This window comes from Fukomys damarensis, unplaced genomic scaffold (assembly GCF_012274545.1).
Source record: "Fukomys damarensis isolate Sample0158 unplaced genomic scaffold, DMR_v1.0_HiC HiC_scaffold_18, whole genome shotgun sequence".
Classification (NCBI taxonomy): Eukaryota; Metazoa; Chordata; class Mammalia; order Rodentia; family Bathyergidae; genus Fukomys; species Fukomys damarensis.
The window spans coordinates 32,219,291-32,244,921 of record NW_022900930.1 but is presented as its reverse complement, the minus strand read 5'-3'; the positions used below and the strand labels follow the sequence as shown (position 1 = coordinate 32,244,921).

General features: G+C 34.6%; 1 protein-coding gene across 1 annotated transcript in view; it reads left to right on the top strand.

Annotated features, from left to right (window-relative positions):
- The window catches only part of Galntl6 (polypeptide N-acetylgalactosaminyltransferase like 6), a 1,019,213-nt gene that overhangs the window by 420,555 nt on the left and 573,027 nt on the right, over positions 1–25,631 (top strand). The window contains exon 4 of the mRNA XM_010629830.2: positions 23,076–23,214. Coding sequence (XP_010628132.1) covers positions 23,076–23,214 — 139 coding nt within the window. The remainder of the gene's footprint in view (positions 1–23,075; positions 23,215–25,631) is intronic.

Sequence of the window (25,631 nt, the reverse complement as noted above, 5' to 3'; positions counted from 1 at the left end):
TATACATATATATATCTGTCCACAATTAAATTCCTTTTCAAAATGAAAAAATTTTGAAGGCAATTTTTGGTAACATGAGTATCTAATATGGAAAGAATGATTCCTGGTATATATAGGGTCTATACATGTCTGGTAGTATTAATTATTAGTAGTAATGCACATGTACATAGTACTATTATCATCTGTAGTAATAACGTACATATCTGACAGTGTTAACTATTACTGTCTTTAGTAGTAATGTATATGCATGATAATGTTAACTACTGTCATCTGTAGTAGTAATGTCATAACCTCTAGTGCAACTATTACACAGTTTGAACTTTCTCTGATCCCCACATTTTCCCTAGAGTCTCATAGATCCCTTTGGTACTTAGACCCATAGCTGGCCTTCTAAACTCTGAAAACCTTCATGTCCAAATCCACAGAGTTCTGGCTTAGATAATTCCCTAAGACATGGCGTGGACCAGATTCAGAAAGCAAAGGAGAAGCAGAAGGCTCATCCTGCCATCAGGCCATACAGACAGAGAGCTGTCTCAGAAGCAGATGTGTGTAACACGTGCAGGGCAGTCTGCTGCCACTTAGTGACTCAGGTGCTTCAGGAAAAAGATCCCATGAAGAGTGTTTTGAATGGCTCAATTTACTTTTTAAAATTATTTCCAGATGTGTAATAAATAAATAGTTGGCACTCTACACTTAAAGCCTTTTCTTAACTAAGATTCCAAAAGTGATTTGTTTGCCTATAGAATAGTGAAACAATTGGCATGTACACACCTGTACGACACATAGCTAAAATGAAGGGAGGACATTAGATTCATGTATTAGTCAATGCTTACTAGTACAGAAAAGTGAGGATATAGGTCTGCAAGCTCAAGACCCAAAGAATCCAGCCACAGACCTGGATTCCACAGCAATGCCTTGCATGAGTCCAGCCAGAGGCCTAGAGCCCACTGCAATGTCTCATGCAAGTCAGTACCAAGGATCTGAACTAAGAAGGCCCAAAGGCCAGTGGTGGAAACTAGAAAGCCTACTCTGATGGGGTGAAGGATCAGTGCCAGGAAGCAGTGGAATTTACACTGGAGCAGGAAGTGATTCTCAAGGCAAAGATCAGAGCTCCTCCTAAGATAACATAGCTTTTCCAGGCAACAGTGAGGACCCAAGCTCCTCTGACAATGAGAACACCCAACTTCGCATCAGGAAAATCAACAAGGCAATTTTCTCCAGGAAAATCAACAACAGTTTTCCTCTCCTGTTCTCCTTTTATATCATTTTTGGCAACAATCTTTAGCTGTATCTTGTGCTCCCAGAATCATTCTGACTCAGTTGAGCTGGGCCTTCCCACTCAAGGTGACCATTTATTAAGTCCATTATGCTTCATATTTGGGAACTTGTGGTGAGGAACTTCAAGTAGAAAGCAGGAAAGCAGGAGAGAGGACAATGTCTGTTGTGTGGTGGCAACTCATTTGGTAATGCAAAATTTTAAATATTTGCGTGCAGACTATATTTTGTTGGGGCTGACACTTGGGGAACAATAGTTAGCTTGCAACTGAATATTTAAAGAAAAGAAAAAACCCAATGAAATCTATGGCATCCAATGTGTAGAGTTGACTGTGCATTTTAAAAGTAAGAGAAAGGATTGTAAAAATAGTTGAAGGACATTCCACCCAAGGCTCTCAGTTAAGCAACATGACACATCCTCTTGGAAGATAAAATTTTAACTGTAGGCTTTTCCTCCCACTCTTTGTATTTTCTTACAACTTCAACGTATTTACTGTGAAGGTGAGAGACGCTTGAAGGTAAAGAATTAAATTAATAATTGAGCTGAGAACCAAGGATAGAAAATGTTTGTGTATAATTACTAGGACATAGAAATGGAAAAAGTAACTAGATCAGAAGCTCTATTTTTGAGGGTCTTGCTTTTCCAGAGAAGCCCTAATGTTATGATGCAAAGGCTTGGTCTGCTCTCCATATTATGAAAGCCAATTCTTTGCTATACAAAGCGATGGCTGAGAAAGAACTTTATTATGACAAACCAGCTGATTTGGAAATGGTTAGACTATCAACCAAATGATTATTTAGCTAAAAACTTCAAGCAGAATTTACACAAGAAATTTAAGGCAGTACATTTTCAGGGACAAGTAGGTAGGTAATAGTGTAGTCATCAATCATGCAGTGATCCATTTTTTGACATACGTCCTGATGTTGTATGAAGCTTGCCAAATGTTCTTGATTCAATAAATCTAAAGAAAGATTACTGTTAGTTCTCATGATGGAGTTTTTCTTGTTCCTTTTTCCTCGAACAGCTGACTATGGCAGTTTAAATCTTAGTCATTCAAGTGCAGATTTTCTTTAGAATTTAGAGTCCTCAGCAAAGGGAAAGAAAACACAAAGCAAGTTCACAAGGGATGACTTCCATAGGACAACTTAACCTATTAGATGGCCTCTGTAAATCTCATTTAATAAAGCTTGTCACTTTTTAGTAAATCCTAAAATGAGCTTTGGAGTGAAAGTGGACTGAAAAGATATGCAAATCCTGTCTTTCAATCATTCCATTTTAAACCAAGAAGAGGGGGAGTGCGGTGGTGCACATGTGTAATCCCAGCACTTGGGAGGCTGAGGCAGGAGGATCACTGTGAGTTCGAAACCAGCCAGGGCTACATTGTGAGTTTCAGGTCAGTCTCAACTACATAGTGAGACCCTGTCTTAAAACAAATAAACAAACAAAAAAAAAAAAAGAATTAAAAAATAAATAAAACCAAGAAGAGAAACAAAGAATAGGTAGTCTGTGGAGCCACAGTATGGAAAACAATGGACAGAAGAGTCCCTCTGGAGAAGCAGCATCCATGACTAACGCAGAGCTTTCACTGCCCTCTGGAGACAATATTTTAAATGTTGGCCCAAAGCTATTTCCAAATCACTATAGACATAGAACTTTTTGGGATCCCCAATTCTTTCTTCTTCAAATATGCATATGAATTGAATTTCACCTCTTTTTATTATAGTGCTGGTTTTGATTAGAGGAGAGAATTTTTTAAATTTATTCATTGATTTTAGGGTAGTCTCCTCGGATGAACTATCTATAGGTGAAGGCTTTGAATGATTATTTTATTTGTTAACATGTATGACTCTAAAAGTTACTTCCACAGTTTCCATGGAGTTAAAATATATTTTAAAACCACCAGATTGAAATATTATTGATAAATAACCCATTAGAGAAACATTTTACGTGTTGTTTTTTTTTGTTTTACATTGTTAGATATGGCTTCAAGAACTAAATACACTTTTGTATGCAGGAAACTTTTGCTTCCCTCAAACATGAAACTTTGGTATTTACTCCTAAAATACATTACTTTATCATTTAAATTCATTGTATGCACTTTTATTCTACTGAAGCACTACCTTTAATTAAGTCAAACAACTGCATAAAATGCTTTTCTTTTGGTTTATTCTTTAAACAAAAACATTGGATTGTCAGAGATGTTAATAACATTTTATCCAAGGTTTTTCTTTTCTTTATATTCTATTTCAGAATCCAATTTAAAAACAGCCTTTTCTATGACTTTAAATTAAAAACAAATATGCAAAATATCTTAAATAGTCCTTGAATTTCAAAGTATTTAGTCCTTGAAACAAATTCCAAATTCTCACATAAAATAATGAATGAAATCATTCATTGTTATATTATTATATGTGTCTATTTGGTTTTATCAGTGCACTTCATTTAGTTGTGAGAAGTGAAACACACATAACCATACAAACTTTACTAAGAAAGAATGATAATCTCCTTTTGAACTAAGAAGGCATTCAAAAAAACATTCACATATTTTATTTTTTGAAACATCATGAGGCAAATTTGATAAGGTACATTTGTTTTAATATTTTAAATTATCAATTCCAAACTAAGAATTAGCACCCCAATGTGAAGTAAAATCTTAGCTGAGAATATAGGTCAGTGGTAGAGCACTCACCTAGCTGTGTGAGAAGAGGTCTCAATCCTCAGCATCACAAAAGAAAAAAGTAAAGCCTTGGGAGTACTCTGATTACAACAGGAGCAAAATATGGTATTTGGTTTCTCATTCCACTTTCTTCTAAATTTTCTTGACAATTCAATAAGCACGAGTAAAAATGGTAACATACATTTCAGGCAAGAAATAAAATTACAAATTTTTATTGACTAATAAATGAAAAATTAGTAGCAGAGCTCAGAAGAGTAGTCAGAAAATGTGAAAATATACAGAATTTGAACATATAGCAGTTAGGAACTAAAATGTAGATATACTAATAACATAAAAAGGGAAGGAATTTTGGTTCAACTGTCTTTGGCTTACAGATACCATGCTTAATCTTCAATGAATAACAAATATCAAACCTGAAAAACCTCAACGGCATCATAGCTAAAGGCTTGCGGAAGCTATAAAAGGCAAAGAAGTTTAATAGGGCCATATTTTTGAGACAATATTTACTAGCTAGACTAGGATTATAGTTTTCTTACAAATAATATCTATCTCTATTCTAATTAAGCCAACCTCATCATAAAGTAGATCTAACATAACAATATTATGACAAATGAATAGAATACAAAAAAATTATAACATCAGTGAATTTACATTTATTTCAGGAATGCAGTTAGTTGTTTGAACAATCCATCTCGCCACATTAACAGATATGGTGTAAAAATCATAATCATCTCTATAAATATGAAAAATATTTATAGAAAGATGTATCCAATTATGATTTTTTAAGTTACAATATAAAACCTTAAACTTTTTCATCTGAAATTATCACACAAAATATCATATTTAATTATTAAATATAACATTTATCTTCTGAGGTTATATGAAAGATGTATGTTATTTCACTGCCACTGAACACTGAACTAGAGATAATAATGTAGTAAAGCAAGAAAAATAAATTGTATAATGTTTGGAAGGCAAAAATAAAGCTATAATAATTTATTAGCAATATAATTATATACAAATAATTGACAGATGAACTGTTAGAATAAGAGTTCAGCAAGTATGGTAATCACACAATAATTACCTTAAGTGGTTGAGTGTTGAAAATACTCAAAGGAATCAGAATATAATCACAATGCAACCCTGGAAGTATACAGGACACATTTTTGTTCCCAGATGTGAAACACCACTGGCATGCATGTAAAGTACCTCAGATCTAGGAAATCCAAATTAATTTTATTGTGGTTTCTCTTACAGCAAGATAATCAAGTAAGAACATTTCACTATTTGACCAGTCGTAGCTATAGAAACTCCATCAAATCCCAGTGCAAATAATAAATGAGTTATTACTGCCTATATGCCTATTTATACTGACTCCTAAGAACTTACAGTGAGCTAAATATAGTGGCTTATGCCTAAAGCAAGAAGACTGAAAGTTGCAGCCAAACCTAAGTAATGTAGCAATTTAGCAAGGCCCTGTCTCAAAATATAAAAAAAGAGAATGTATCCCAATGCAAATTACTGGTTTCAATCATGAGCATCTCTAAAACAAAAATAAAATCCCAACAAAACACTTTACACTCTCCTGGAGAGACAACATTAGTTGTCTCTTGTTAACATTTTCATAGCCTTGGCCACTGGTCATCATCATGTTTCAGTCATCTCTGAAGACAAACACATGGCTTTCTAGACCTGATCAGCTAAGATTAATTCATGCTATCTCACAATTGTGCATAATTTATATTCAATCAAAAACAGAACTTTATTGTAAGATTTTTACATGGATATAAGCACACATACCCACACAGCAAAAACTAAACATAATACTAATATACCATTGAAATACATTCCGTGTAGACTACTTTTCATTAGCTTCTTTTGTTTCTGTAAGAAATTATGACAAATTCAGTGACTCAAAACAATGAAACTTGATTACCTGACAAACCTGTAAACCTACCCTACCAGAAGTCTACAGTGATTCAATGGGGATATGTTCCCTCTGAAAACATTGGGAGAAAATGAACAGTTTTTGCTTTGGCCAGATTGTAAAGTTTGCCTTCATTTCTTACTTCATTACTCCATTGTTCACTTCTGTTGTGATATCTCTAGCAATTTTAGTACTTGCTTTGTAATGTACCCCATGCTTAAACTGTTCTCACATGGATAATCTTGTACTATCTCCATATCTCAAGACCCATAATCATTTCTGCAAATTCCTTTTTTCATATTATGTCTCAGATTTGAGACATAACATGTCTCATGGCTTGGTCACTAGCCTGTGGTACTATTTGGAAGTGGTGCAACATCTAGGAAATAAAGCCTAGTAGAAAAAAAGTCAGGTCATGCGGGACATGCTCCTGAAGGGGATATTGGAAGTTTGGGCCCTTTGACCCCTTCTCTCTTACTTTTGCTGGCTGCTGAGAAGTGAGCTGCTTCTGAAGTCACATTCTCCCCACCATGATGTTGTGCCTCACCACAGGCCCAAAGGGACGAGCTGACCATGGATTTAACTCTATGAAACATAAGCCAAAATGAACATTTCTTCCTTAAATTGATTTTCTCCTTATTTTATCACAACTACAGAAAGGTGACTAACATGATATGCAAAGTGATACTTTTACAGATGTTTGATATTAGGACATAGACAACTTTTGGAGGCCTTTATAATGCTTATGTTAAGGCCTAAACATAGAAGAAAAAGCAAATGCCATATTTAGAAGACACAATGGATACATGCTTGGTTTAGATGAAAATAATTCCCCCAATTTACTACCACAATTCTTAGCTATGACCTTGGTCAAGTGACTTTGAAGTTCATTCTCCCAGGGCTAAAATTTACATTCTTAATTCTTGATTTTGATTTCAGCTATGCATGTTGATTTGATCAATGGAATATAAAGAGGGTTGTAAAGCAAGTGTTTGAAAAATATTTGTCCCCTTGATCAGCCTTTACCATTGGTGGGAGAGGAGAAAGCAACTTGTGAATATACAACTACTTCAAAATATAGATAAAGCACCCCTTCATTCTGCCTTAATTTACAACAGACATCACCTAGGACCAGTCTAGACTGAAAACCCCACATGCAGTCTGCAGGTATTTGATCAGGAATAATTTGTTTATGGCTGGGGATTTAGCTCAGTGGTGCCAAGCACCTGCCTCACAAGCGCAAGGTCTCAAGTTTGATCCTCAGTACCAGGAAAAAAAAGGAATAATTTGTTTACAAAGAAATGAATTTTATATTCAGATTTTTATGTAGCATTATTGCAGCTTTAATTGACACAAAATATTTTAAATTCAATTAAAATTGTCATAAAATTCTGTTAAATATAAAACTTCTAACTTCTAAGGAAAACACTGGTAAATTATAGTAAAACTTAAAAGTTTTTTCATCAAAATACAGTGAATGAAAATAAGCATAATGACTGACAAATGGATAATTATAATACACATAAAGAACTTCTATAAATCCATATGAAAAAGATAAATAATCTGCTAAAATGCATTGAATAATTAAGCAAAACCTCCATCACCAAGGGAATATTCCAATACAATATCTAACATGCACGTGGAGCACTGCTGTATTTCATCAGTCATCAGCAACACAAAGGGCTGGGGATTTAGCTCAGTGGTTCTGCTCCTGCCAAGGACCTGAGTTTGATCCCCGGTACCCCCCAAAAAAGCAAAACAAAATTAGACCACAACAAGGTCTATCTACACCCCTCCCAAGTTGATTAAAAACATGTACAACTAGAATAATTGTTATATACTACCCAGAATGTTATATGCTAATAGCAACTGGGGCCATCCTGTTGGAAAAGTGTTTTGCAATATGTTATAAATCGAAGGCAGGAGCACCTTGTCACTGAGAAACAAAATGGAGGCTAGTGCAGGTGAAGCTTCTTGATCTACGGGGAGAGTTGTAGAAGATAAAATAGGGTAGCACACAGAATCCAAGCCAAGCAGTCTTGTAGAATGTAGTTAAATATTCATATTTGAGCCTGGGATTTAGCTCAGTGGTTCCACCACCTGCCTTACATCCTGGGATTTAGCTCAGTGGTTCCACCCCCTGCCTTACAAGTGCAGGGACCTGAGTTCGATTCCCAGTACCAAAAAAAAAAAAAAAAATCATATTGAAGTTCAAAGAAATGCAGTGAAGTTTTAAGTTTCCTTTCCCATTTTATGTGTAGTAAATGAGTTAAAATTGGGGAAAGTAAAAGCAAAAATGACTGTAGGATCATGTTATCAATTTATAACTAAGAGGATTAGAGTTATAGTAAAGGAGCCAGGAAAAAGAAGATGGATTTAAAATATATTTTGGAAGCTTAATCAAATTAATGACGGGCTATTTTGGAGTCAAGGGTTGTAAAAAATAAAGATAAAGACATCTCCTAATTTCTCATGTTGAGTAATTAGATGCATGATATGGCTTGCCCATTTATTAAAATGGGAAATAATTTTTTTGATGGGAAATAAATTTAATGCACAATTTAGCTATTCATTTTGTCCTACTTACTTTGACAGGTTGAGTTTTATTTCTTTTTATTCTATATTTCTTATTACTGTCACGAATAATTTGGATCTGACTGAAGAAGGACACATCAAAGAGAAAGAAGCATGCATAATAGATAATACAACAAGTCTGTCTCATCACTGCTATTAACAGTTTATAATAGGGACAGGAATTCTGCCTTTGTAAAAATTCATTGATAAGAGACAGAAGATTTTTCTGATGGTAAGCATGTTAAATCAAAAGTATCCAATACTGAGAAATCCAGATTTTACTTTGGATTTTTAATTGATTTGTACTTTCACCAAATAATTCAGGGAAAATATTAATAAATAAATAAAAATAAAAATAAAAAAATAAATGAAACTACTAATGTTTTAGGAAATAGGCTAATTTCTTAGAAAATAAGCAATCTATACTATCAGAAAATAGTAATCATTGCAATAATTTTTATATTACTCTGTAGGACTGCAAATATCTTCATAGTCTATTTTGGAAGTGCACACTGTTCATTATTATCACATTTTTTCTAAACATAAAAATGCAACATTAGTGATTCTGACAAAAATAGGATATAGCCCAAACTAAATATATATATATATATTTTTTTTTACTATCTTGCATTCTGTTTTTTATGTGCCAATACATTTCATAATGAAAATATTAAAGACAAATGTAATGCTAATTAGTAATGAACATAAAATCTGAATAGACTGAAAAATAGTGTCATAATTATAAAAGAAATCTATTATGAATAATGGCAAAGTATTTCACATAAATAAATTGATTTTCAGCCTCCAAATTAATTATCATGCATTATACATTTTATTACAGTGTTTCATCACTTTCGAGAGAATGTCCCACTTTATTTTTATAATGTATATTGATTAAAAGTAAGAACATAATGATTTTTATATTAGTGGATAATTAAAATAAATTCATTTCTCACAAAAAGTGTATTTTTACTTCTCAACCTATTTCTTTTTCTTAAGTCTTTCATAGCCAAAATGAATCTTTAAAAATATGTTTGAAAGTAGAACATTAAATGCTTACTTTACTACCGAATATTTTTCACCTATCCTCCGGGGTTCTTCACTAAAAAGAGCATAACTGGGCAGTTTACTCTATTTCTAACTATTATTGTGATAAAGAAATCTGAGAAGTCTTAGTATTGAAAGTAAACTTTGAAAACTCCCTCACCCATTCTGTAAAAGTTCAGGCAGAAAGTGCATCACGTAGTTACATTATGCTTGTTGAAGTGATTTGTCACTGCACAATAGTAATAGTAGTACCAATCATAAGTTCTTTAGGAAATTTAAAGAAGCTTTTTATGCCCTGAATTTATGACTGATGAAGTTGGAAAATTTGTACACAATTTGAATATTAATTCAGACCATGAACACATGAAAGACATGTTCTTGACTAATTAAACTGACATCTAGTACTTATCCCACTGGGCCTGAGAAGAGTCAGTTAAAAAAAAAATCACAAGTATAAACAAGAATCTAGCAGAAGTATGATGGCCCAGAGTAATACATTATAGAAAGTCCTCTGTTCTAATGCCTATGCTCCTAGTGCTAATACCCATGGTTCAAACCAACAGACCCTTTTGCTTCTCTCAAGTCCTGTGCTCTGAGGATTCCTTTCCGTTCTCATCTCGGGGCTATTTCATAAGCTTGGAAGGCCCTGTCCTCCCAGGGAGTCTCCCTGGAAAAGCTGCCTCTGCATCCCTGCTCATTTGCCATTTCCCTGACACACACCATACATCCCAAACTGAGTTTTTTCCTGTCTCCCTGGAAATCTGCTCCTTTTCTTCCAGTAGTAATCATCGACACTTCCATCTCTATCTTTACTACTAAATCATTTAGTTTTTTCTCTGCATTTTCAACAGTTACAAAGACAACAGGCAGACGTCGCATTTATATTTGTCAAAGTCTTTGTGCGAAATCTTTCAGAGGGACCTTGAGCTTGCACAGAAAACACAAACAACACAGAAAAATATTAACATCTCAAAAATTACTATAAAAGCCACAGAGATTATAAATGTCATTCTATGACTCAGAAGCACTGAAAATGTGGCTGCCCAAATCCAGATCTGCTTCCTTTACTGTATCATTTTGTGCATTTTGTATCCTGTCTGCCAGTTCCAATATTAATAAACACGATTCTAATTAGTATTAATTTTATTAATAGGGTATAACTTAGGAGAAATATGCAGAAAATCTCTGATATCTGGAAATTCATCTAAGATTAGAAATGAAAATATAGAATAGTTCACCATATCGTTAACTGAAAAAATTTTAAATATTATAATGTGGCTTCCTCTTAAAAACCAGATGGTATATTCTTTGATTTTGCAAGCTTTATGAGTGAATTCATTCATTCACTTATTCCAAATTTCTACTGAGTACCAGTGAGATATTATGCTAAAACGGGTGCCTATCCAGATATTATGATGAGACACAAGGCGGCTACTAGAAGAACATCTAAGGGGGAGCAGAAGGACCTGGTGGAGTAAAACAGGTAATTAGGATGAGAATGGAGAACAGAGTGGTCTTAACCCACACAGTGGAAAAGATATCTTCAAAGGCCACAGTCATGCAATGGTCTTCCCAAGAATGAGAAGAAATCCAATGCAGGAGTCTTCCAAAGCTTTGTAGATCGAGTTAAAGAATTCAGATTTTATCTTAGTGTACATGTGCTGCTGAAGCAAATATAGATTATATCTTAGTGAATTTGAAGAAATGCCAATGAAGGATTGGGAAATTGCATAAAGAGTTTGACAACATCAAAGCTTTATGTTTAAAAGGATAACTCAGTGAAGGCCAAAATGGAATGTGGATTCAATAAGAGGGAAATAAGGAGTCTTGCTTCTGTTTATTCAAAGGAACTCTAGTCTGGGAAGGAGGAGGGCAGGCAACGTTAGGTTCAGGAAGACCAGTTAAGAAGCTGTGACAGCAGTTCTGTTATTAAAATGTGTGTACCTCGGCTTGAGTAAGTGGCATGGAAATGAGGAAAAGGAATCACACACACACAATATATATACATAAATATATGTCACTGTATGTGCGTGTGAATATATATTATCTGGGTATTAAGGCAGACTTACAGTGGCTGTCTGTAGAATCAGATGTGGAAGAATCAAAACTGACAATAAGCATCTTAGAGATCTGAAGGATTCAGTAAAACTCTGAAGGCCTAGAGCTCTCCGCAGAATCAGTTCCGTGTTAGTCCATATCAGGAGGCCCAAAGGTCTGAGCTGTGAGGCTTAAGATTCTGTACTAGAAGCCTGAAGACAGACTTCCAAAGGCAATGCTGAAGACTAGAGTTCCTTTGAATAAACAGAAGCAAGACGTTCTTATTTCCCTTTTATTGCATCCATATTCCAAGGATGGTGGGTCTTTGCTCTTCGGTAAATCCATCACACATACCCAGAACTATACTAAACCAGTAAGCTAGGCAGTTCCCATTTACGTTGCCATCATAGTTAACCATCACAACCCACCCTTGTCGACTTGACAATGAGAGACATTTCCTCAAAGCATATTTAGTCTCCATATCGGTAATCACACCTAACATGTAATAACTATCCTGCATAGAAGCAGAAGCATACTAATAACCTCCCAGAGTAGAAAGCAAGTTTTTCTTTCGGTGATGCCTACTTCTAACACACCATAAATATTATAACAGGTGTAAAAATAATTAAGAACCAATATTAAGTCTACTAACATTATGTTACAAAGGAAGGATATTAACAAAACAGAAGAGAACAATTACAATTATAATCTTTATTTCTGTAACTGGTCACTAAGTCATAGCTGGTATTTGTAAGTACCTCCTTTTACTATCCATTCTCTAGTCCCTTGGTCTGCAACAAGCACCTCAGAAGATCTTGTTTCTTTTTCTTTTGGGGTGACCCATTCCTGATGATTCTGGGCCACTTTTCATCCTGCCTGGACTAGGTTTTTGTAGTTTCCTGTTAACTTCAACAACACAGAATGGTGATACTAGGATGAGCCCTAAGGGATCTCCTGTACTCAAGTATACCCATTTCCGCTAAATAAATTACCCCTGCTAATAGCATACCTCACTTTTTAGCTTGTTTACTCAGAGGCATGAAGAATCCAAAATGACCAAGGGGAAATCTTAGCTTCTAATTCAATGGAATCACTGCTGCGGTTTCTGCTACAAACCTTCCCTTTGGACCTAGTATCTAGGCCTGCAGAGCATCAAGTCAAGAGAACAGGAAGCAAAAATTTGTTACTTGTTCCCTAAGATTAATGGTGAATGGTACTATGCCCACTTCCACCCCTAAACAGCCCCATAAACCCTGGCTATCAGAGACACAGCGCCTTACAGTGGCTACTGAGTCAAAGCATATCCAGCCTTTTGAAGAACCTCGTCTCAGCCCTGTAAGGTATTGCTACCTACCTGGCTCTGTAATTCCATGTTAAAAAGGAAATTCCATCTTCTTGTCAAACAAGCTGATTCTGGATATTAAAGAATATGGTAAAACCAACAAATTATGCGAGCATGAGTGCATTGCTTCACTTCTTTGACTGAAATGTGTTCCTTGGTCAGAAGCAATATGGCGTGGAATACCATGATGATGTATAAGGCATTTTTTTGTTTTTGTTTTTGTTTTTGTTTTTTTTTTATTTTTGAGACAGGGTCTCATGATGTAGTTGAGACTGTCCTGGAACTCACTATGTATCCCAGGCTAGTCTCAATCTCACAATGATCCTCCTGCCTCAGCCTCCTGAGTGCTGGGATTAGAGGCTTGCATCACCATGCCCAGACTCGAATAAGGCATTTGGTAAGTCAACAAACAGTGATTTTGGCAAAAGTATTATGCTCAAGGAAGGTAAATCCATGCCCAAAATAAGTGTGTATGAGAGTAAGGACCAAGTGCTGTCCTTTCCATGATGGAAAACACCCAATATAATCAAACTACCAACGGGTCAGAGGCCAATCACCCTGAAGAACGGTGCCATACTGGGGACTCATGTTGGTCTCCACTGCTCGCATATTGGACACTCACCAATGGCTGTGTCAATATCACCCTTGGTAAGTAGCAGGACATGCAGCTGAGTCCATGCAAATCCTCCATTGCCGTCACCATAGCCACTTTGTTCATTGGATAATGATAGCAACAGCTAAAGAAAATAGTTAACTGTCATCCACAGAGCATGTCATGCTACACACTTGATCATTAAAGCCCTCTTCTGCTGAGGTAACTTTTTGGTGTATGATTGCACTGGGGTATGGATATCTTTAAATCCTTTATCCATATGGAGCGGGTTATGCTCATACTTTTTCCCCAAATATCTTTCACCAATTTCCCAGTCATGTTCCTTCGAAGTCCCTGACAATCCAGCCAAAACATTGGCTACAGCCCATGAGTCAGTATATAGTCACACCTAAGTAAGGAATATGTTTTCTCCAAAATCCAAATACACCCACAAAGTACCACGCTACATTTTTGGTTGTCAGAGGAGCCAGATGCAACAACTTATCTTTCACCTTTCCAGGGATATCTCTGTATGTCCTGCATCACTGCACTCCTAGAAATTTCACTGAGGTAGAGGGACCTTGAATTTTTAACTGGATTGATTTTCCATCATCTAATTCACAAATACTTTGCTAACAAGTCCAAAGTAGTTGCTGCCTCTTGCTCACTTGGTCCAATCAGCACAATATCATCAATGTAATGGACCAGTGTGATACCTTCTAAAAGAGAAACACCATGAAGATCCCTGCGAATTAAGTTATGACACAGTGCTGGAGAGTTAAGAGAACCCTGAGGCAGGACATTAAAGGTGTATAATTGTATTGCCAGTCTTGACAGCTGAAAGCGAATTGTTTCTAACAGGCCTTATGAATAGGAATGGAAAAGAGGGATTTGCCCAATCAGTGGCTGCACAGCAGTCATGAAGAAACATGCTAATGTGCTCAAGCAAGGAAACCACATTTGGTGCGGCAGCTGCAACGGGAGTCACCACGTGATTGAGTTTACAGTAAACCACTGTCATTCTCCAAGACTCATCCATCTTCTGCACAGGCTAAATAGGACAATTAAATAAGGATGTGGTGACAACCACCACTTCAGCATTTTTCAAGTCCTCTAGAGTGGCACTGATCTCTGAAATTCCTCCAGGGATTTGATATTTTTTATTAGTTTACTATTTTGCCAGGAATAGACAACTCTAACAGCTTCCAGGTGGCCTTTTCAAACCATGATTATATTCACAATTCTACTAGCTGATACACAGTATAAATTTAATCTTCAGCCTCAGAGGATATCTAAAGGAAAAGTGAGGGTGCAGGTCAGAAAAGAATGGGATCCCACAAATTGGGATGGAGATATTTGGGAGGATCCTGATGAGGCTAGGAATCCTCATTTGAGCTCCTAAATCCTAATGAGACTATTTTGCTAGAGGAAGAGATTTCCTTACGCACAGGGCTGGAGCCATCCCCATCCAGTCCCCTGTGACATTGGTCTCTCCTCCTATAACTTAGGAAACTGATTCTGTTTTGTCTGATGCAGTTAGCAAGCATAATAATGCCAACACTCCAGATCCCTGTTTTGCCTCTTGGCCTGTAACAGATTCGGCACTAAATTTGGGGGTAAGAATAAGCTTACATTCTCCAACTGTAAAACAGTGGAGGAATAATTGCTACCTGCCTCTTTGGATAAAACACTGACAGAATCCAGAACTCTCTTCAGTGCTCTAATCTCTAGCCCATGCAGCCAAGGCTTCCCACCGAAGCCATCAGGTAATGGTCCACAGTACAAACACCCTAGGGAGATTCCGATTAGAAAAAAGGGTGACGCATGGAGTAAGGACTACACCTGACCAGATTTCCCACCATGAATTGTACTAGCATGATGGGACTTACGTATTCATTTCATAAGTAACATTGCTAAGTACCTAGATATATAGTTATTAAATACTCAGTGGAATGAAATAATATAATGAAGTATAGATAGAAAATGTAGAAAATTAGTATAAAAGCAGGAAAGACATTTTAGTTAATTTAAAATGTACTTAATGCTTAGTATTAATGAAGTGGACTTATTTACTCTTTAATAAATTACTATTACCCTAAAGCCTTTCTATATTTCAGTGAAAATCCCTTGAAAGCAGGTACAGTGGCATACACTTGTAGTCCCAGCTACTCAAGATCCTGAGGCAGGAGACTGGTTTGAGCCCATGAATTTGGGGCCAGCCTCAGCAACATGGTGGGACACTGTGTCTGAAAAATAATAATTTTAAACTCTCACTTGAAAACTTCACTAGAATAGTTCCTTGCTCTCTGAACGCTATATTTGTAGGACAATTGAAAGTTCATGAGATATGGATAGCCGATAATTTTTAATTCCATTTCTACAAAAATAAGAGAGGAGCAGTACACTTCAGTGAAATGATGCTTTCTAATCCACATTTATTAAAACACAGACCCAGCTCTGAATCATCTTATGGATTATTATGTTTTAAATGACAATGATCAGTTTTCTTTTTTTCTTTTCTTAGCTGATGCCAAAGAAATAATAGTGTTATTCCTCATTTAATTTCCAGTTTCTGTTGAGGTGCTTAATATCGCCTTTGGATAAACAAATACTATTCTTTATTTCCACTGAGTAATAAACACAAAATTTTGGCATCTCAACATTCATATACTACTCATAGAAGGTGTACTTAGTAACAGGCATTCTTTGAAGTCTTTGTTCAATGTAGTCATTGAACAAAGAGATTTTTATAACTGGCATGTAAAGGTACAAGATCCCAGTAATGAATGTAACTGTACTGTCTACCTAGAATGTACCTATAAATTCAATTTAAAAAAAAGATTTTTATATTTTCTGGAGCTTGCATTCCAGTGGGAAGAGAGGAAATCAGCTAATAGGTAAAAACATATATTTAGAATAGAAATATGCAGCAAAAGAAACAAACGGACAAAATATGGCACAGAGAGTTGCGTTGATTACAAAAAATATCTTCAAGCAAATCATACTTAAGCAGAAGCCTATTTCTGAGTAGCCCCACTTGCTAAGCCTCAGGACTCCCTAAGAAAAGTGTTAAATTACTGATTTCCTTAAGCTATTCATACACATTAGTAACTTATAAGAAATAGTTCAAATATCTTAGATTGTCACTAGATATTTCTCTCCTCTTCTATAAGCCTGCTTTATCTCATGTTAATTAATTTTATGAGATTGCCATCTATTTAAATAAATGTATTATTTTTCAAGAAATGTATTTCCAAATTCTTACCTGTACACATTCACTAATGACACTTTCTTCCTGTGTAAATTATCCTCAACCCTGGACTTTTAAAAATAATTTATATCTTCTGCTATAATTCAAGTTTGAGCTGAAAATCTGACTTTTTCTAGTTTCTGGTCCATACATAGTCCTCGATTTGCCAAATTTAGAAATTCTTATAGGAATTATTTTTCAGTTCAATTAATTCTAGTTGCGTTTTGTTTTGTTTTGTTTTGTTTTGTTTTTTTCTATCCAGGATTAAACTCTGGTCCTAGTGCCTGTAAGGCAGGCGGCAGAACCACTGGGCTAAATCCCCGGCCCTAAAGATAGTATTTTTTATCACAATGGCCATTTATAAATTTGCCATTTATCTTCATAATGATAACACAATCCTAACTTCTTCAGGCCTAATATCATAGTACATGCATTTTCAATTTCCCTAACAAGGGGACGTATAATAGATAATTAAAGTATTTCAACAATTGACATTCATACCATAAGAATATGATAGCCAGAATAAATAAAATGTCATTTGAGTTTGAGAATAAATGCAAGATGCATTATGGGGAAATTAGAAGTTAATTATTAAATATCTACTATCTTCTGTGAGTATATGAGTATCAAATAAATATTTTTAAAAATAAATTTTCTGCTTAGATACACATTTATTAATGTTTTGATTATTTAAAATACCACAATACTTATCCTATTTTAATCATTTCAAATGTCAAATTAATCATATTTAAAGAAAGACTGATTTCAATTTTCAGTTGAAAGTAGTAAGTCATATACATTTTAAAATGTTAAAAAAGTGTATCTATAGACTAATAAAGATGATAATGACTTAAATATTGTTATAATTTCTCCTTATACTTTATGTTGCAGCTTTGGTTTGTTTTCTACTAAAGTAATTTCAATCTACATGAGATGTTTTATGCCCTAAGGCTCTACATATTAAAACTTAAGATGAGTTGGTAACATTTGCAGTAAAAACTGCTGCGTTATGGACAAAAATATAAAAATTTAAAACCTATTCTCACAACTGCTACGAAGTTTTTAGTATGACTCATAACTGATGACTTATAAGTTTTTTATATCTTTAGAGAATCAGCTGTTCATTTCCAAAGGCATATCTCAAGAGATTTGTCAATCTCAGGCTGGGAATTTAGCTCACTGGTTCTAGTGCCTGCCTGGCAAGCACAAGGACCTGAGTTCAATCCCTAGTACAAAAAAACAAACAAACAAACAAACAAACAAAACTGTCAGTCTAAATACTTAATTGTTGTACAAAGAAAATGAATTCCTAGGCCAGGCGTGGTGGCACATGCCTGTAATCCCAGCACTCAGGAGGTTGAGACAGGAGGATCACTTTGAGTTCGAGACCAACCTGGGCTACCTAGTGAGTTCCAGGTCATTCTCAACTACATAGTGAAACCCTGTCTCAAAACACCAAAAAATAAATAAATAAATAAATAAATAGCTAAAAAATGTTTTAACAAGTGCATAGCTTTAAATTTCTATATTTTTAGTCTTAAAGGCAGTTACATTTGAAAGCTCAAAATTAAATATTTCTACATAAATGTAAGAAAGTCTCAGGTGTATGTATACATCACATTTAGGGCATACAAATATTCAAATAGTAATCTGAATACTATTCATTTATATGCTAGTTGTGTAGACCAATGTTTATTTCGAGGTATATGTACGTTGAAAGAAAGATGTGTATACAGAACTTTAACATACTTAATGCATAATGGGTTCTGCTGTATAAGTGGAATTTCTCAATTACTCTTTTCTCTTTGAATTAAAATAGTGATGTTTTCGAAGAAATCAAATGGAGATACTGGAGAAATATAAGGTGTTTTCTGTTTTTGTTTTTTAAGGTTGAAAGAAAAACACCTAAAATGCTTTTCCACAATCAGAGAGATTTTTAGCCTGTTCCCTGAGCAAGTAATTTCTTATCACTTCCTGCTAGTTATAGTGGCTGTCAGCTCCACAAACTTAATGACACGCAGTTATAGAATTAAAAGAAAAAAGCCGTAAGAGTTATTCATGAAGAAAAGGGGAGGAAGAGGTGTGATGCACAAAATAAAAGGATTGTTACTCAAAAAGCTATAAACTTTAAAAAAATTATTTGAAGATATAAGTTCAGTACGGTACCTAATAAAACAGTAAGTAGAAAAATCAGTAACTTTCGAGCATGTTAATTAGAAAAATGTACTAAAAAAATCACATGGACTATAATGAAGAAAAAGAACACATTAAAAAAATACTGAGTGAAATTCACATTGCTTTTAATTCACCTCAGAAGAGTCCCTCTCACATTGAATACACTTAGCTCATTGTTCTTACAGAAGCGGTTTTGGAAGTCCTCTTACGAAAGTCTTTAGTCGCATTGTCATGGCTGCCTCTGTATCCTGATTTGTTTCAAACTGTTTCTCTTCCACGGTCATTTTGACTTTGGAGAACAGGCAGAAGTAGCACGGTGAGATATTTGGTGAATAAGGAGGATGAGAATTGTCCTACTTACTCTTCCCGTTGCTGGGATACAATACCAGACACCCACAAGTTAAAGAGGGAAAGGTTTATTTTAGCTCACAGTTTGTGGAGGTGTCAGTCCGTAGTCACCTGGCTCCAAGACAGGTTGCATGGCAAGGGGACATGGCAGAGAAGAAAAAGCCTATGGCAGGGTAGACAGGAAGCAACGAACAGTAAGACTTAGGGATTTTTATCCCATCCAGAATCCAAAACCGTTAGATGGTGCTGCCCACACTGGGGGTTGCCCTTCCCATGATCCACACCCAGAACTATGGTAAACCAATTAGTGGACTGGTTTAGATGTCACATATTCTTAATCCATCTTCACACACTCTAGATCCAGCCACCTCTGAAAAGCCCCACCTATGAGAATGTGAGGTTTTGGGGGGACATCTAGCTACAAGCCATAAAAAGTATATAACATAATATTTTTATTGTCCTAAATGTCTGATTAATGAGGTGCGATAAGCAGATGTGGTGTTTAAATTTAAGTAATTTATTACAATAAAAGACGCATTACCAATACTTTCCCACAAAATAGTAAAGATGCCACTCCGCTCATTTTAAACACACTTATCTCATCATTCCTGGTGTGTCTTTCACTATTATAGGTATTTTTTAAAAATATCCATTCATTGTATTTTTCCATCATCCCATATAAAAATCAAAACAAATTGTATGATTATGATAGAACTTTCACAAAAGGGCAGGGGATCCAGAGATGCAGGGTGGGGCAGGGAGAACAGGGAAAGGAGACAGAGAAAAGAATTAAAATGTGTGTGCATATGTACGAGCTCTCCATGAAGAAAGTAATCACTGTGCAGTACTAACATATACCAAAAAAAATTTTTTTAATTGTATGAAACTCCACTGAGATCCAAGGGATAACTAGGAATGAATTAATAAATCTGTTTTCTAAGGCTGAATTAATAAATTCCATACAATCTCAAAAACACAATCTAGAGGGGATATTTTATTAAATAGTTCACATTGAAAAAAAGACATGTAAAATTAACCTGAAAAACAACATAAGTGACAACTGTCTTTTCCAAACATGAAAAAATATTCGTGCTGCAATGTTTCCAAAGTAAAAAATTGACACAACAGTGGGATGTCGTGAAAATTTGTGAATGTGCTTAAGAAAGTGTACAAAACTTGCATATATATTTAATCATAAGGAAGGAAAATAAATTATTTAATAAATTGTGTTCCTACAACTGGTTAAACACCCATAAAAATAAAAATAGTGCTTATCTCACTTTTGACACAAAATAATTTCCAAATCTTTCAAAACTTTTAATCAGCAAAACAAAAATAAAACTTTAGTAAAATTCTGAGCTCACGAACCTATATTAAATAATGAAGAAATTTAGAAGTGATATAGCAATTATGAAGAAATAATGAAAAACTTTAGACATAAAACTTCTTTCCAAATATTATATATAAATAAATGTTGCATGAACTCATAAAGAATCACGCCCCCAAATATAAAGACCCAGTTCAAAAATTGGCTTCTGAAATGAACAGACATTTCTCAAAGAAGTAAAAAGCATCAAATAAACACATGAAAAAAATGTTCAACATTACTGGTCATTGCAGAGATGCAGATGAAAACAACACTGAGATTCCACCTCAGCCCACAAAGAATGGCTGCTATCAGGAAATCAACCAGTAACAAATGCTGGCAGGGTTGTCGGGAGAAAGGAACTCTTCTCCATTGTTGGTGGGAGTGCAGACTGGTGCAACCACTATGGAAATCAATATGGAGATACCTCGAAGAGCTGGGACTGGAGGTACCATTTGACCCAGCCATCCCTCTGCTGGGTATCTTTCCAAAAGAATTAAGAGAATCATACTACAGTAATATATGTGCACCTAGGTTTATCACAGCATAGGTTGTAATAGCTAAAATTTGGAAGTAGCACAATTGGCCATCAATTGGAGACTGGATAAAGAAGATGTGTTTCTTTGGGCTATGTATTTGGCTTAGTGGTTCTGCTGTCTGCCTCACAAGCACAAGGGCCCATGTTCAATACCCAGTATCAAAAAAAAAAAAAATGTGTTTTTTCTATGGAAAGGAATATTACTCAGCCATAAAGAGTGAGAAACTAGAGTCATTTATAGGGAAGTGGATGCATATTGAGGCCATGCTCTTAAGTTAAATAAATAGGACACACATGTAAATACTGAATAGTTTCCCTGATGTGAAAACTAAAAGTGTAAATAAGATTCAAGTTATATAATTGATAATGTGAAATAGGAAGAAAAAGGTGAAAGGTGTAGGGGAAGGGGGAAGGGTAAGAGAAAGGAAATTAGGGAAAAGAAAAAGACATGAGAAAAGGAAGAAACAGGCACAAAGTCTTTGTAAATAGGGAAAGGTGGAGGGGGTGAAGGGAGGGCAGGGACAAGGGGAAAAAAATGAGAACCAAGATGTCATGAAAAGGCACAAGATCCCAAAGGTACATGTAACTGTCCTGTATACTTACAAAGTACCAATAAGTTCAAAGGAAAAAAATAAATATTGAGTGTACCTATAATTCTAGTACGCTGGGAAACTGAGGCAGGAGCGGATGATAAGGTAGAGGTTTGTCTGGACAATTTATCAATTTAGCAAGAACTGTCTCAAAAAATAAAAAGAAAGAAAGGCTGGAGCTGGAGCTTAGTGCAACAGCCTTGGGCTCTATCCCTAGTACTAAAGAGAGAGATAGAGAGAGAAAGAGGCTGAAGAGAGAGATCGAGAGAGAAAACAAGGATACAGAAAGACACAGAGAGAGGGACAGTGAGAGATAGAGAAAACAAAGAGAAAGGAAAGAAAGAGAGAAAGAAAGAAAGAGAAAGAAAGAAAGAGAGAAAGAAAGAAAGAAAGAAAGAAAGAAAGAAAAAGAAAGAGAGAAATAGGAGGATGGGAGGAAAGAATGAAGAAAATTATAAAATAAAATTATCCTGAAGAAAATGATTTAGCTTAGATTTAAGTGAGTAAATTCACAAAATATTGGCACCATATGTTACATCATATGTAACTAACAAATATTTAATAAACATAGTATACAAAAAGCTCTACTGGGCCAGGGATTTAACCATCTGCCTTGCAAGCACAAGGTTCTGAGTTCAATCCCTGGAACCAAAAAAAAAAAAATCTCCAAAGTATTATTTTAAAAACCCTGAACAATCATTTTATGATTTCAGAAATATATCTCTAATTAAAATATTAATAATATATATTTAGGGTTAGATATGAAAATATCCAATGTTTCTCAGGATGTATGAAAATACTATGCTTACTAATAAAGATTTTTCCAGAAATTCTAGTTCTAGGAATTTATGAATATAAAAATATGTAACTGGGATAATATGAAATAAGCATTTTAACATATTTATAATGGAGAAATAAAGAAAAGCTAAAAATAACACAAAGCAAACCTTTAGTGCAATGATATATACTAGAGTATAATGAAATAGTATCAATTATTGGAAGTAAAGGATCAATAATTATTTGGGGAAAAATAATAAAGAAATACGTCTGTCAGAATCTCATACGACTGTTAGGAAACATACATTGAAATCTGTACAGTGGTTCCATCTGGGAAGGGAGCTTATACTTTCTATTTCTGTACTGTTTATTTTTTTATTGTAGTATATTCGATTTTCCCACATTAAAAAATTAAATAATTCAGCATCTTTCTTCTAGAAACGTGTGTGTCACAGAGCAACGGTTATTTTAAATTGATAACCGCCAATTTTGAGTTTCTGTGCTAGAATACGACATTTTTTTCCCGAGTTGAAAATTTGACTTTGTTTTTTCCCACTAGGGAAAGGTGAACAGGGCAAGCCCTACCCGCTCACTGAAGAGGACAATGATGACTCGGCTTACAGGGAGAATGGTTTCAACATTTTTGTCAGCAATAATATTGCTCTAGAGAGGTCCCTGCCAGATATCCGCCACGCCAAGTAAGTATCAGCACACCCTGTGTGCAGGGGGGTCATTTGATTAGTTTGTTTCTCTGATGGTTTTGTGGTATTGTTTTGGTGTGTATCACTGTGCAATGTCTAACCAAAAATGTTATTCTAATAATTTTGATAAAAATTGATTTCATAATCTTAAATATGTTTGATTCAATTTTCCATAACCTCCAAACTTCCAGAAAAGATTAACTACCAGTTCTCTAAAACTTAATGCACATTTTCATGAATTACATTATCTCCATTTAAAATAAAAGATTTAAAATAAAGTCCCCAATTTTTACCTCTGATCACGTAAATGGAGCAAATTGTTCTCTGGTGAACAGTTCTGTCAGAGCTATCCGTGTATTTCCCATCCGTGGACTTCAGGGTCACACCAGCCACGTTTAGCGCCATCCTCTTTACTGTCCCATAAAACAGGCTTACAAGGGATGCACCCTTAAGCCAGCAGGAATGATAGATTATTCCATTTCCTGTTACTTTATGAACTATTTGTGGTTTTTCAACTGACAGTGATTTCACAGCAAAATATACTATAAGTGAAAACAAAAACATCTCAAATCTACTTTCTTTCTACCCATAGCTATCTTTAAATTGCTCACTGTACTTTTTGTTCTGATATTTGTAGTCCTCCTGATATCTTAATTAAACCCTAAAAGATATCAAGAACATGGGCTAGGACACAATTTGGAATGGTATTTTGCGATTGATATTTCTACGAAACTGTACTAAATGTTTACTTTACACACACTTCAGTTTCCTTTTAGAAATATGAGAGTGAGAGAAACGAAATCAGACAAAATAAAACATGGGAATTAATGAAAATAAAGTTTAGGAATCTAAATTAAATCAGTAATGAATATAAATAAAACTCCAATCTTTATGTAAAAATATGTAATTCTTTAGGGAAAAGGCAGTAAATTTTGAGAGATAATTTTCTTATTGTCATATCATTTCTAAGTTTATTTGAAAAAGTAATAAAATTATTAGTTTTCTCAGGTTTTATGTGAATTTTCAATTTCTGTTATAGTTAGAGCATTAATATGAAGACCAAATTAATTTTTCTTATACTGGATGTGTTATATATTAAGCCTTTTAGCTAGCCAAATTATTCCCAGATTACCTGAAATTATCTATAATAATTCCCACTGACTGAGGACATTTCTAGTTATGAGAAATTTTAATATCTAATTATACACCATCAAAGATGCATTATATTGAGTTGTTGGCATAATAAATATGTTCAGAGTATTATTTCCATCCATATCCTTTCCACCCCCACATTTCCAATCTTTAAATGTGTATTCAAGTAGAAAATATTGCAGGTGGCAATAGAATAGAAAATCTCTGATTTCAAAAGAAGGATGATATTGCTGTTCTTCTCTTGAGTATATTTTTAGTGTAATAAAACCTTTTATAACATTGCATTATTGGGTAATAAAAAGAGAATATATTTCAACAATTTTATTAGAATCATGGAGTTGATATTATTCCAAAGTTTAGTATTATTGATGTAGGACAGTACTGTATCATACCTCTATGAATGTAAAATATCTTGTACCTGCTTTATGATACATAGTAGGGAACGTGCTTTATCAGAGCTATATTTAATGATATTACTCTAGAATGTTCTCTTTCCAGATGATGATTAAGAGGCTAATAGAAAAAATGGTGCCAGGTACCACAACAGCAACAAAACTTTGCTGTTGTCTGGATATTACTCTTTTCTTTGTTTTTTTTTGTTTGTTTGTTTTTTAGTGGAATGTGCTGAATATCTATAATTTTGTTCAGAAGACTGCAGAACCTGGAAAAGCTGTTGCTGCTATCGATGCATAACATACTATTATTAGTCTTTATATATTGAATTTTGGGAAACTTTAATGGTGCTGCCAACTTTGGAAAAAGTCATCCCAATTTACTGTGTTGACTTGGCATTGTACAGAAACGGACAACCATATTGGTCTAGAAATGTTAATTTATTTTTATTTTTATTTTTTATTTTGTTTCCATGTGTACAGGGGTAACACATCGTACTAAATACTAATAAAGTATTCTCTAAATAATGAAAAAAGAATAAGATAAGACTATAAGAGTGAGAAGCAATTTAAATATGTTCAGGGACCATTTTCATCTTCAGAGTTAAGAATTATTTTAATGTTACATCATTGCCTTTTCTCTTTTACTTTCTTTTTTAGTTTTATTTTAGGATTCCTTATTTTTAATGTTCATATAGAGATTTCTTTAACTGAAATACCAAATAGTTTCTTTGGGGTAAAAAACTATAATAGTACACAGGATCCTAATGAGATAATTAATAATGTGAAATAGGAAGTAAAGGGGTAAAGGTGTAGGGAAAGTGGGAAGGGTGGGGGAAAGGTAATAAGGGAGAGGAAAAAAATATGAGA